At 29.8% G+C, this 15723-nt stretch overlaps 1 protein-coding gene across 6 annotated transcripts in view; it reads left to right on the forward strand.

The window, feature by feature from the left end:
- Positions 1–15723, forward strand: part of TECRL (trans-2,3-enoyl-CoA reductase like) — a 135661-nt gene that overhangs the window by 98477 nt on the left and 21461 nt on the right. For all 6 annotated transcript variants that reach the window (XM_065545135.2, XM_065545133.2, XM_065545134.2 and 3 more), the window contains exons 8-9: positions 1957–2000; positions 11521–11578. In XM_065545135.2, the coding sequence (XP_065401207.1) occupies positions 1957–2000; positions 11521–11578 (102 nt within the window). The remainder of the gene's footprint in view (positions 1–1956; positions 2001–11520; positions 11579–15723) is intronic.

Consider the following 15723-nt stretch of genomic DNA (forward strand, 5'->3'; position numbering starts at 1 on the left):
TATCTGAATGTGAAACATTATAGAAATTATAAAATATTATTAAATAATAAGTGTTATAATGACTATTGTAAAGAGAAAGTTTATTTCTTTTTACACTACCTATAACTTTTTTTGGAAATAAATATGAAAAATATTAGACTCTTCACTTGATACTTTTTATTATCACATCATTTTTCATTTTCATTTAAAAATAAGAATAAGGCGTATGTTTACTGTCCTCTGACTAATGTGCTCTGAACTCTCTCTTCTTTATATTAATGCCTATCCATTTTTATAAATCAAAGCTTAATTGTGTACTTAGAAGAATCCTCCGTGATCTCCCATATTACAAAATATCCTTTTTGGTTATTTTATTAAATACTACATAGGTCTGTATAGTAGCACTTATCGATCTTGCAAACTTCCATTTGTTATCATGTGATTAGTACTTTTCCAGGTCAGAATATAAGTTCAATTAAGATTGCCTTCATCTTTTCCTGTAGTTTATCACAAGCACACAGTTCAGTGCCGGTCATGCGAATTCTTGATAACTATAGTTGAATGAGTAAAATTACATTGAATAGTAGGTATAAATAAAATAATTATGGCTGATGCAGATGCATATCAACCAATTGTGATTTGTCAAGAGCAGAATGTTTAATTATATGGCAAAAGTGGTGTAACATTATGTTAAGAGAAAAGTTATACAATTGTTATATCAAATATTATAAAAATATATAACATATATGAATATGTCAAGGGGGAAAATTGTAATATTCACTGACTTTCTATGGTTGATGAGATTTTTGTCCATTTTATTTGCCCTTACCACTTTTCTCTATTTCTCAAATATTCTCTGTTAATATATTTTATTTTACTATTAGATATACAAACTTCACAAAAACAAAACTTCCAATTCATGTACATGTGGTTTGTATACATATTCTATGAATATTTATCTATGAAAAATACTTATATAACCTTTAACCAAAATGTACTTTTAAATTTCTACCCCAGAAAAACAGAATTTAGTAAAAGATTTATACATAAAGATGTTCAAAGCAGTATTATTTATCACACATAAAATTAAAGTGAACTTTTCAGTCATTCTATAATTAATGTTTTAAGAGCTAGCCGTGTCATGCATTATTATGAAGATTCAATTACAGTTATGACAATGAGTGTTTAGTAATGTTGAAAAACCTTTAAACATATTGTTAGGTGAAAAATGCACGTTTTAAAATGAGGGATAATATTTTTATATGTAGATGTAAATGTGTTTACATAAATACAATTTACATGCTCACATACACAAAACAAGAAGATAGGAATGAAACTTAATAAACATGATGATAAGTTTATCAAATATTCTATTTTTATTATTATTGAATATTCCAACGTTTCCACCATGAACAACCCTGCCTTTAGAACATTGCTTTGAATGGTGCTTTCTACATTACTCTTTATCTGCCCTTTGGAACTTAACCTATATTTTTCTTTATTTTAAGGTAAGACAAGTAATACATCATGTATTTTGTATAATAAAAATATAAAATACTTATAATTCTGTTACCAATATATAAAACAAATGACTGTAATCAGCATTTTTCTTTTTATTGTTAAACATTAAAAATGAGAGTTATTTTGTGTGCCATTATATGCTTAGCCATACTTAAGTGTGCTTTTTAAATGGGACAAATACTAAATCTGCCTTCAAGGTGTTTAATAATACAAATTAGTAATATATTCCATTTGTAATTTAAATATCATTATGATACTAAAAAAAAAAGTACATGTGGAAAAAAACGTCAACGCTTTAGATTGCAAAAGTATCATCCCAAAAGGTGAATTACATACTAGACAGTTCTACTGATTATAGAATAATTATACGCAATAAATACTGACTGAATTATGTCTATATGTTTGACAATCCAAACTATGAGTATCTGCATGACATATTCTTTTTCTATTCTCCAGCATTTGGAAACAGGCAAATCACAGTATCTGCTATCAATTTTCTGGTATGTATCACATATATATTTTGCTATTCATGCTCTAATTTTGTTATTATTAAGAAGAAAAACAGACTGTATCTGAGGATTTGCCATGTAGAAAATACGATATAAATTTATATAATATATGTAATGATATAAAATGAAGTAAATAAAATAACTTTTTATAATCAAGTATTTAGCTCTCTAAATTTTATAATCAAAATGTTGTAGTCATCTGTAACGTTTGATTATTATTTGAAATATAATAAATATTTGAAAAATATATATTCAGTGATCCTACTGTATGCACATTTACCAACCTATAAAGAGCAAAAATTGTTTGCAAATCCTACAGATAAACACCTCAAAAACACTTTGGCATAATTGTTAATTTAACTAATTCAAGATGAACACAGAGTTTGCCTTTTTAATAAAACCTGGCCCTTTCTAAACTGTTCTCATTCAATTTCTTTAGATTGTTCTATGTAAATAAACATGTATATAGATAAAATTGTGTGAAAATCAATCTGGGTACCCAAGACTCTTGATTATTTCTAAAATGCATTAATTATTTCATCTGACACTTTTTTTTAATGCTTATATGCTCTATAACTCCTTGCTTTCATTCTGTGTTCATGTTCTCCTTTCATCCCTGTCATTGATAAATTAGTGAACTCCTATAATTCATCTCCGAATTCATATTTCTTGCAAAGTTTGTGTTCAACAACTTATTTCTAACCATTTTATACAGGTCATAAATCACCCACCACACTTTGTAAGGAGTTCTCACATGACCCTCTCTTGCTTTCTCTCTCTCTACATATCTTTAGTTAATAGTTTAAGTAAGTATGTACTCCAGTGTGTTGGCTTTGAAAAGGACAGATCTTGTTTTTGTCTTTTCAGCATATAGTTTGGCATAGCAGGAACTCATTATTTGTTTGAATAAATGGCACAGAATATTTATGTATTTGTAATTTCTTCAACAATATGTTGAAAATATATCACAGCCTTGTAATTTTCCAATAGTGCATACTGTTCAAGGAGAGGAATTCTGTGGTTCATGTGTTGTTACAGCGTTATGCAATGTTGTATACAGTGTACTACAACCCCTCTTGTATTAAGACTAATGTTCTGATATTAACTACTCAGTAAATCTGATGGAAGAGAAGAATAAATTTATGGATAAAAAAATAATAACTGCCTATTTGTTGGTAATTTTAGTATGTTTTAGATTAATATCTGATTATTCCTCTGCTTTTTATCCTTATGATGTTGTCCACTTTTTCAAAAAAAAGTGGGTTATAATTTTTTCTGTGTAATTAAGACAACTCCCTTTTCATATAATATTATTGATTTCTTCCCTTTTCTCCAATATAATATGGCTATGTATGTATTTATTCCCTCTTCTCAAATGTGAATGACTATACTATAAAATAAAACTTTTAATGAAAGTCATATCTTTTATTAAAAAGTTATGTTATACACGTTATAATATTTTTCTTAAAATATTGAGACATAATTAGACATAAGCAAAATTCTAATAGCTTGCAATTATACTTTTTTTTTCCCAGAGACTCAAAATTTCTGCCTTCTTATTAAGCTACTGCTTTTTCCTCTTCACATAGCACTTTATTAATCAAGTATATTTCATACAGCCTCAGGCAAAAATTAATAAAGCCCAAGATGCTAAATTAAACAAACACTGATAGATGGTGTAATAGACTATGTCCAATAGAGATGAAGTCGGTAAATGTGATACTTTAATTCCACATTTAAGCACGTAACAAGCATTGTCTATTTCAATAACAGATTTAACAATTTGATAAACTTTAAATTTCTATAATCTTTAGATTTAAATTTTTTTTTAATGGAAAGTAATATAATTAAAACCTGTGCTTTAATTATAGATAGTATAATATTAAGTATAGGTGAAAACTTCACTTAAAAATGAAAATATTGAATGTAGTTACATTCCATAGAAAAGCAAAATTTAGAAATAAGATAGAATGGCCACTGTGACTTTTTGACACACATGAGTTGTCATGAGAAATCAAGAAGACTTGTTAGTCCTGAAATTTCTTAGTAGTGTTTACTGTTAAGACATATTTAACTTTCACAAATAATATATGATATTAAGATATTAGTGTTAGGAAACTGAATCTAATATAAGACATATTAGATTCATATTAAGCAAAATATATTGTAAGGAAAACAAAATAATTTACAATGTGTACATAATATGTTGTAAAATCAGGCTCCTATTTTGTGGAAAATTCTTCGATTTTGGTGAGGTTTTTTCCTCTCTCTATTATATTCAAAGAAATAGTCTATCACTTCTCCCTTGGTTTAAATTATTTCTAACTTTCAACACAAGTTTGATTCCTCAGATACGTCCAGGTATGACAAATCTACAGGAAAAATTAAGGAGAATCAAATACAGGCAAATTTATGAAGGCATCAGAATAACTTTTCACACAAATTTTAGATGCAATCTTGTTTGTCTGATGTAAATATTGTGAATACATTTTATAATTTGATCTCTTTATATTTCCATGACTCTGCCTCATCCTCTGAACCCAATTACACCCAAAAGCCAACAAACAAAAATAACAAAATCACAATTGCAAAACAAAATGTACTTTATATAAAGAACCTGCCTTTTTTCTTTATCTTCTTGTCCCCTTAACTTTATGTTTACTCTCCAGAAGCTGTTAAAGTTTGTCAATTCTTTGCAGAATGAGGATTTTACCAAAAACGAACTCTTTTTCTTCCCTTTCTTAATGTCTTCAAAATGAAGGAAGTGGGAGGAATTGATAATAAAATATAAGACATGGCTTACAAAGTAATTAAAATAACTCTTTTCCCTGGTTTTGCCTCTGTGTCTTCAGTGTTCTCATTAGTTATTCAGTCACTTACGTGTTTTAAAATTATTCCTAAAATGCAAATAATCTTGGAGAAGAAAAAAATATGCTTTTATCAAGTAGGTACACCTCTTTTTGTAATATTTACCTGAAAAGAACCTCGGGTACAGAACTGGTCATTGATTAGTGGAGAGGATGCTGGGAACAACTTATCATAGCTTTTAAAACAGGAGAGCAAGCCTTTACTATATAAACCACACAAAGGCCAAGAAACTGCTCATGAAATTTGGTGTTTATGGATAAGATACATGAAAAAAAAAAGGGTGCCAAAGTTCAGTGCTTTCATTCTCAGCAGTCTACTGAGATTTGGTTGTGACACATTTTCTGATCACTTACCTACCATTGATAGGTACCAATAAAAGGATTTATACTTACTGACTGAAAACAAAGTCTAGTACTCTGTGTGTTTTCATCATTTGCCATTTTGCTCTCATCTCAAATTTCCTGAAGCATCTGATATAAAGAATAACATGCATAGGAACCAACTTTTATACTTAAATTTTTGGGGATCATTACTTATTAAAGATTGATTTTGCAGACTAGTTGACTAAAGATATAAAATTAATGGCAATATTGTGCTTCACTCATTTCATTATAACTTATAATAATTGTCTGTTTTGAACTACGACTAATTTAATCCAAATTGTAGAAATATAAGAGTAATGATTTAAATAAAAATCAACAGTGATTATAAAACTATAAAGATTTCACTTGTTAGAATATGTGATATTGAATCTAATGTAAAAAGAACTGTGAAAAAATCATGTATGTTTTTAATCATCATTTACTGCAGAGTTAGTATATGTAAACTAACTTTCTTTCTGAAGAGATTTATTTTATGGTGCTATTTTTATGCTATATTTTCATGTTTTTGTGTTATACAGTATTGCATGAGAGCTCTATAAATTAAAAAATAATTCTGGTGTTCCCAAAGTTGTGATAATGAAATGGAGCATCATAGTAGAGATGAAATAATTTTAAGCCTTAAGTAAATTCCAAAATCAAATGATTTGAATTATTTTTATTGATTGATAATAGCATTTCCTATAGCAAAGTTTATGCATAAAATAATTGTTTCAGGCAACAAATAAATTCATGAAATACATTAAAATATTTAGATATATAATTTCACATTATGCAAGAATATAAATGCAACATCTGAACTTTTATTTAGAGTCTTACCATTGTTTACTTTGAAAAGTGAAAATATATTGGTTAGTATATATATTTTCAGTTAAACCCAAAATTAACACTAAATGTATTTATTTTAAAGCACAATACATGTTATCATTATGTCTGTATAAAACATAGAAATGTGTATGAATGAGCTTCATAATAGACATAATAGAGGTGCAGAAAGTGCAAATTGAAAAAGTTCTGTAAATGTATGAACTTAGTAATAAAAATTATCATAAGAAAAAATATTTATGAATGCTGAAGCATTGTGATACTGGCTTACATTGTCAAAAGCAGTTAAGTCTATGTGGATATGCATGATCTATTAAAGTAGAAATTGAATTGTCCAAGATCAAAATAGTTAATAAATTTCCTAAGTGAAACTTTGTAATAATATATTTAGCTACAATTGTCCTTATTTTTGAAGTATTTATTCAGGTATAACAAATAAAACATAAGATATAGTTATTATTATTATTATTACTATTATTGTTGCTATAGATAAAGTAATAATGACTGAAACTCTAAACAAACTGAGCGTATGTTATTATCACATTTCTTTCTACATTGGTTCATACTACAGAGATTTACAGTTCCAATTTTAGAAGACATGTAAGTGTGCTTTCTTGAAGATTCATCAGACACTTTTTTTTTTTTGTCCATGAAAGCAAGTGTTTATTAGAGAAACACCTTTGTAAGCAAACCATGAGTATATTATTACAACATATTTCTTCATTGGTATCTATTAGGACATATTCGCATGTCTAGCTATAACAGGCAAATATAAGTATGCTTTGCTAAAGATGCATCATAAGCTATTTTCTTTCAGTGAATAAATGTTTGGCAAAGGAAAAAGATGAAAAGTATTAGTGTTAGGAACATTATAGCAATGTCTACATTTCAATTAAATTAATACAATGACTATTTATTACTTATTGCTCCAATGATAAAATTATAAGATATTGCACCTGTCGGCCGGGCACCTACAGACTCATGCCTGTAATCCCAGCTCTTTGGTAGGCTGAAGCGGGTGGATGATTTGAGGTCAGGAGTTTTAGATCAGTCTGCCCAACATGGTGAAACTCCATCTCTGCTAAAAGTACAAAAATTAGTTGGGCGTGGTGGCATGCACTTTTAATCCCAGTTACTCGAGAGGCTGAAGCAGGAAAATTGCTTGAGCCCGGGAAGCAGAGGTTGTAGTGAGCCAAGATCATGCCACTGCACTCTAGTCTGAGTATCCCTATAGCAAGATTCTGTCTCAAAAAATATGTGTATATATATATATATATAGCACCTGCCTAAAATTAATAATACAATATCAATACATATAAAAGTGAGAACGGTTACATTAAAAGATAAAACGGATCATGTTCATTCCTATGAAAATATTGTGAGATTGCAGTATAAGGATTATTTATTTTTATTGTGGAAACCAAAAGGATTTTACTAACACTAAATGACAGAGCCTGACTAACTGATGGCTACCTATTCTATATTAGGACATGTGGGTTTTGTTCTATTGATACATCATTTTCATTTATTTAAGGAAGAGAATGATCAATTTGATGAGGCCTGTAAAAAATTAACAATATTTAAATATTGTAAAAGTGGATCATTGCAAGTTGTCCTCCCTCGACCCCTTGCTTTAGTGGTTGGTAATTTGTATCATTCCGCAATGACAGCGGGTTACTGACCAAAACACAATGCCTAACAGTAAAAGACGAACAACTTTATTGCTGAAATCCCACATATTATAATTCAACTGTGTCTTTCAACCTGAGAGAGTGAGATTTAACAGGGTGTACTTTTAGAAAAAAATCATAGGCACAGTATGCTCCATAATACATCACTTCTAGTAATATACATCAACAAAAGTCCTTTGTAGGTTATTAATTTGATACTGTCCTACACTGAACATTGTTAAAAATTTAGAAGTACTGATTAAAAATAAAATTAAAAGGTCAGAAGAATGAGAGTATAGAGGGTCCTGAAAAAGTAAGCTATTTTATTTACTTTCTTGATCAAAGTATTTATTTAAGCAAAAGATTATTTTTGTATGTAGATACTGATTCTTCAATATTATACTGGTTGACAATGTTATGTTTTATATTTATCCTTATAATGATAACTCTAGAAAATAGAATGGATTATTCATTCATTAACATTCTGCTATTATTCAAATGAATGCTAGTTTGAAGCAACAAATATTCAAATTACTCAATAAAGCTTATATAAGTACAAATAAATATTTTCAAATTTGCTTTAATACACACCTGTGCCCAAAAATGTAAAGTTAATTTAAAATTTTATTATGTATCATCCTAAAGTTCATTATTACTTAAAACACTAGCACCTGGTGGATTTTTTTATTAATTATGGGGAAAAAGCACATTACATAATATTTAGCATCTTAACCATTTTAGTGTACACCTTATTAGTGTTAAATATACTCACATTGTAGAGCAAGATTTATAATAAATCTAGGCTATCTTGTTCTTGACAACAGAAGCAGTTCTGGCAATGTCCCTGGGTTGCTTATAATTCTGTGAGTGTGTTTAGGAAATGTAAACCTTTTTATTTGATAGGTTAAATTTTTTGACTAAAAGTGCAATTATTGAAAATTTTTAATTGTAAATTATTAAGCCATTTAATATTCTTAATTTGTTACACTATTATAGTGTAGGAAAATGATGCTGCTTCTTACATGTAGTGTTCAAGTACTATTTCTTTCTAAATTTATCTGGGCAATGTTTTCTTAGTATTTTTATTACGTTATTATGTGTTTATTGTCTAGAATATCTTGATCATCTGTATCACTTAAGGCCACACATAGGTAATATGTAGCATCTCATGTTTTATTATGTAAGATAATTTTAACTTTAATAATGTAAAATCAAACTTCTTCATATCATCTGCCCCAAACTTTGTTTATTAAATTTCTTTTTAAACTTATTGTCTGCCAAATGAAGATATATTTAGATAAACATCAATCCAGGAGAAATAAATGTCATGCTGAGAAATAGTCCAGTGTTTCACATTTAATTGCTGTGCAATTATAATCAGTAATAGAATAATACATTGAGTTTTACAGCACTGACTGAGCTTCTTGATCTTACTCAACCCTTACCTAAAAGGAAATTATATCACCAGTTTTATCTAATTCAGTTAACATTGCAAGCTGTATTAGATTCACCCAAAGGTGTAAAAACCAGTACTGGAAATTACTAGTTATTGTTGCTCTTTAAAATCCTTAAGAAGTTGCTAAATTGATATTTAAGAATCTCTAAGCATAGAGATAAAGTTGTTTTTTTCTCCCCACTCTTACCATGGAAGCATTTCATAAGCAGATAGCAAGTTGAATAAACTGGCTTCTTTACCACTGTTTTTTCTACTTTTTCTCTCATATTTTTTTATTTTAGTATGTAATTATATTTTCTTCTAGGTGCAGATTCACCTAATGATAAATTTGGTGTTATTGTAAATCTATCCAGTCTCTAACTAAAACCTACATGCTATATTTTCATGGCTCATTATTTGGTTAAACAATTGACACTTCAATATTTAGCTTTGTTATGATAAATAAGCAGGAAGAAGAAAATATTTTGATGTTTGAATGAGTATAAAAATATTAATAATCTCAAAAAATATGTTTCATCAGAAGAATTTTAATTTTGAAAACATTTTTTCACAAATTTTGGTAACTTAACTTGCTTTTTAATGAACATTATATAATAGTTTCTATTTTTGTATTTGGCACTGTGAGTGATGGAAAATAAATATGACAAGCTGTCTAAGTTGAAAGATGTACAAAAGATACAAAGATTAAACAGAAATGTAACAAACCATTAGTTTAGTAATCATGGATTTTGTAGTGCTAACGATTTGTGAGAATGAAGTCTAGAGAAGTGAGATTAATGTAAGATAATCTGCAGAAGTTTTTATTGATTAAATTGGTAACTAAAATTATCACAATAATTTTATTGAGCAAATATGATGTGCAGGGTACTTGACTTCATTCAATCATCATAAATTCTCTAGAGACAGAAATCAACATTTGCATTTGAGTGAAGAAATGAAATTCCAAATGTGAAATTTACTTAATCTTTCATACATAGCAAATGAAATATGTGGCATGTGAATGCAGGTTAACGCCACAAAAGCCCACACACTTATCCACAGTGACATGTAAAAATTTCAACTAAAAACGTCTTACCTGAAAATTTGAAATTCCACTTTTTCTTCCTAATGATAACTTAAGAAACCAAAAGCCTTTCTATAATTATTTTGTGTAGTTATATTGCTACAAAATTTGTATTTGCATTGTTTTCTGGATCTTTAAATACGGATTTAATATATTTGGTGTATTTATTTACATTAGATCCTGGGTGAATTAATTTATTGAAGCTGGTTATTTTAAGTAGGATTTTTACATAACAGTTCTAGATGATGAAAATTGATTTAAATTTTCTCTTTCAATCTATTTTTTCCCTAAAATTTAGAAAGTGTTGAAATATATACCAGTTGTTTATTGTGAGAAACATCCAGAAATTAAAGTCCATAGAACTGTTATTATATATGAAAAATACATACAGAAATGGTTGAAAAGAACAAAATCAGATATATTTTATGATATTAATAACATTCAAGACACTGAGTTTGATGGGTGCTCAACTTTTGGGATATATTACAAGTTGAATGACTTCAAACAATAAAGATTTAGAATAATATATTCTGTTATTAGTAACATAGTATTTATATGTCAAATACATACCTTGTGTTAAATCAGATAAGGTATATATGGCAGACAAAGGAAGGGTCTTACCCTCACAGGAAACATGTTGCAAACTAGGAACATTATTAGTCTCAGGAGATGGTGGTAATCCTTTGATCTTGGAGGAACATAGTGGCCTATTAACAGGGACAACTAGTAGAGTGTATATGATCAGGAGGTCTTGACAGATAAGCAGCAGGTTTCTTTGTGTGGCAGCACTGCTCACGGTAGGTTTTCTAAACTGAACTGAAATTAGTTGGAAATCAAACAATCACCATTTCACTAGAAAGAGTTTTACTGTTTATGAACTGAGATTAACATAAACCTATGCCAAATTTGTCTTCAGCAAGAGTTGTCTCTGTATGATCTGAAAGTCTTCCCATAGTAACAAGTACAAAACTGATTAACAAGACAGTTTAAACCTGATTATCAAACAGTGTGAAAAATATCTTCAGAATTTCCAATTGTTGTGACTAATTATTTTTATTCTATATATGCCAGCAACAGCTTCTTTCATTGTTGTAATTTAAAAAGTACTTCTCCTTATGATTAGAATAAAATATATATCTTTTGAATCTTTGGGATTAATGTATTACACATAGTTTATATGTCCCTTGAATACATTTTTTTTTAATAGGCAGAGGTATATCACACTGAAAATGTTTAAAATGTTTTGCAGATTTGTGAAGCTGGGAATCATTTCATTAATGTAATGTTGTCTCATCCCAATCACACAGGTTAGTTCTATTTTCTTTTTCTTTTCTTTAGAGTGAATTGTGTTAATAATTATTTTTATAATCTTACTTCAAAAAATCTTTAAAAATCAAAATATCAATAGTTAGAAATATGTATGCCACATTTTTCCCTTTTATGTCTAATTTTTCCAAATATTTGAACAAAATCATATTCTCTAATAATTATTTTTCTAAAATGAAGTGTGCATGCACACCATCACCCTCCTCACATACACTAAACAACATCACTTAAATATGTAAATAAATGAACTAATGAATAAGAACAAAAGCAGTATAAAATCACTTGATGAATATCCAAATTACTAAACTCTCACTATTCCTCTCATTTGTACAATATTTAAGGTAGTCTCACTATTTCAAATGACTTTTAATTTTTTTTTTTTTTTAATAATGGTAATCTTTCATTGAAAAACACAATGGTACTGAAATACCAATGCCTGGGAGAACATTTCAAAGTTAGTAGTATATTTAGTTTGGTGCAAAAGTAACTGTGGTTTTGGACCATGAATTTTAAATCATTGTAACTAGTCTCATACACATCTTTATTAATCAAAATAGGAAACATTATAATCAACACATTTTTGCCAATGAGAAATAGTTCATTCCTGTGGTATGAAAATCCATGCTTTAGGATTCAATAAACTCTTGAAAAGCATTTTCTGCCCCCTGCTGATCGTGGAAGCATTTTCCGTACAAAACATTTTCCAGATGCTTGAAGAAGTGGTAGTCAGTTAGTGAGAGGTCAGGCGAATATGGTGGATGAGGTAAAACTTTGTAACCCAATTCATTCAACTCTTGAAGTATTAGTTGTGCGATGTGCAGTCAGACACTGTCATGGAGAAGAATTGGGTCCTTTCTGTTGACCAGTGTTGGCTGCAGACATTGAAGTTTTCAATGCATATCATTGATTTACTGAACATATTTCTCAATTATACTGGTTTTGCTAGGATTCAGGAAGCTGTGGTGGATCAGACTGGCAGCAGAACACCAAACAGTGACCATGGCCTTTTTTTGAGTGGGCAAATTTGGCTTTGGGAAGTGCTTTGGAGTTTCTTCTCAGTCCAAGCACTGAGCTGGTCATCACCAGTTGTATAAAATCAACGTTTTGTTGCACATCAAATTCCAATCAAGAAATGGTTCATTGTTCTTACATAGAATAAGGAAACACAACACTTCCAAATGATTTTTTTTTAATATTTTTGATCAGCTTATGAGGAACTGACTTATCAAGCTTTCTCACCTTTCCAATTTGCTTCAAATGCCAAAGGACTGTAGAATGGTCAATACTGAGTTCTTTGGCAACTTCTCCTGTAGTTGTAAGAGGATCAGCTTTGGTGATTCATCTCAATTGGCCAATGTCAACTTCTGAGGGCCAGTCACTGTGTTCCTCATCTTCAAGGCTCTCACCAAACTTCTTGAAACACCACTGCATTGTGTGTTCATTGGCAGTTCCTGGGAGAAATGTCTTGTTGATGTTGTGAGTTGTCTCCACTGCTTCATGACCCATTTTGTATTTTTTTTTTTTTAAAGGAGTCGCTCTCTTATAGCCCAGGCTGGAGTGCAATGGCATGATCTTGTCTCACTGCAAGTTCTGCCTTCCCGGGTTCAAGCGATTTTCCTGCCTCAGTCTCCTGAGCAGCTGGGATTACAGGCGCATACCATCATGACTGGCTAATTTTGTATTTTTAGTAGAGACAGCGTTTCACCATGTTGGCCAGGTTGGTCTCAAACTCCTGACCTCAGGTGATCTGCCTGCCTTGGCCTCCCAAAGTGCTGGGATTACAGACGTGAGCCACCGTGCCTGGCCCATGGCCCTTTTGAACTCAATTAAGAAAATTGTTCGAATTTGCTTTTTGTCTAACATCATTTCCGTAGACTAAAATAAACAAAAAATACCAGCAAGTGATAACTCATTAGCAAAAAACATAAAGTGAGAAATGCCAATTAAAATGTTGTATAACATAATCACATTTATTTAATAATGTATTCCAGTATAAAACAGCAAATTCTAACAATGCAAAAACTCAGTTGCTTTTATACTCACCTATATATTTGAAAAAGTTTACAGTGTCTCCATTATTTAAAGATATTTTTGGTAAATCAGTCATCTCATTTAGACTCAATTATATGTAGGGATTCCCAACTGCTTACCCTATATAATATATAATTTAATTGTAAAATCAAATAGAAACGAGAAACATTTGTTTATCATTTGGACTACTTGTTATTAATAATTCAACTGAAAACATAAAGGCATATTTGACTCTTCAATTATGTTTCAACATCAACCTGAATTTCTTAACATTTTCTTGCCTTCCACACTTCTGGCAGGCTAGTGAAACATATAAAACATTTTTTCAGAATAATTGTTACATAAAATAAAATACATATAATTACAGAGGAAAATTATTATATTGAAACAATTGTGAATATATGAAAAAACTAGAATATAAGCATATGTTTGTTATTACAACATTATACAACATTGTGATGAGTACTCAACTTTTTGAGTATTGGTTATAAATTACATATATGCATATTTAAAAAGAAGTGTACTGTGACTTAAAAATATCTGTGCTTCATCTTGGTGAAAAAAATTACACGTAAGGCCAATGCTCTTATAGTTTGTGGTCCTCATTTGCAATGGAGTGAAGCTTATATTTCATTAAGAGGTTGAATGCCATTTTTATCTGATACAAATTCATTGATACATTGAATTTTCTTTGGATGCACGTGAACCACAAGTGAAAAACATCTGAGAGTCTAATTTTTTTTAGTAGAGAAGCAAAACACAATATAATCTAATAAAATGCTAGCATTGCCAATGTTTAAATATCACAGATTTTAGTCTTAGCTAGGTGACTAGCAATGTAATCAACTCAAGCTTCTTCATTTATCTGGAATATGGTCTCATCATTTGAAAATGAAAATTTTAAGTCATCCAGGAATTTTGAAATTGTTCATGTAAGAAGGCCGCCTTCTTTTAATATTCACTCTTTATCTTGCTTTGTATATTGCTCTTGAGGAGTCAGATGCCAATCTAATTCTCTCTCTTTTGTTAAATGGTGTTTTTTATTTGCTTCAAGGCACAGGTGACTTTTTTTTATTATAAAAGTCTATGAATCTTGAGGGAGTGTCTAAGGGTTGATAATTCTCAACCAATTTCCCCAGGATCACTGGGTACTCTTCTAGTAGGTTAATCCTTTATTTATTTATTTATTTTTTATTTTAAAGTTCTAAAACATTTCCTCAAATTACAATTTTAAAATTAGTTTTATTACATTGTGGAGTGTGAGGGGGGTTACACTATACCTATGTTCCTTCTTTTGTCTCTAGCTTCTCCATCACTTTCTCTTTAACTATCTTTGTCCCCCTTTTTTTTTGGCTATTCTTTTCATCTGCTTAATATCCTCTGTTCTATTGAATGTTACATCCTTAAGCAAATGAAAATGTATTTCATATTACTGGTAAAGTTTCTTCTTTGTCCACAATTTCTTGAGTACAGTCAACTCTTATTTTGTATTATATTTTCTTGTTTTTTTTTTTCCATATCAATTTTCAGTTTTGGGATTTCTTAATGGTTACATTCTTTGGTAATTGTGTGTGTGTGTTCTGTAAATTTTGTTTTGTTTTCCGTGTGGTGGGTTAGTTTTTGTCTGCAAACAAAAACACTTTCTAGTTTATTCACACAGAAGTATCATGTAAATGCTAATTGATTTACATTAATTATTAAATGTGTGAATTGACCTTGAAGAAAAATAACATAGTTTTTTACAGATGAGGTTACTGAAATCTCTTTAAAAAAAAAAGTGCTTTCTGGAAACAGGAGGTTTTTCATTGTGTCTTCTCATCCTCTAACATCGTTGTTTTCTAAATTCCTTGAATCCCAGAACATGTTTCCTTCCTTCCCTTCCCTTCTAAGCTTCCACATGATGCCTTCCCTCTCTGAGCAAACTTCTCTGGGCATCATTTTCTTTCTTAAAAACAATGTCCTCCAAGATGACAACCTCTGGCCTCAACTATTTTCGGATAATTGTATTCAATTTCTCCCTATCCAGGGTTCTGATCTATCAGGTCCCAAATCTTTTCTCAAATTGAACTCTCATCTTCTGATTATGAATTATTAA

The sequence above is a fragment of the Macaca fascicularis genome, chromosome 5 (assembly GCF_037993035.2).
Source record: "Macaca fascicularis isolate 582-1 chromosome 5, T2T-MFA8v1.1".
In the NCBI taxonomy this organism is placed as follows: domain Eukaryota; kingdom Metazoa; phylum Chordata; class Mammalia; order Primates; family Cercopithecidae; genus Macaca; species Macaca fascicularis.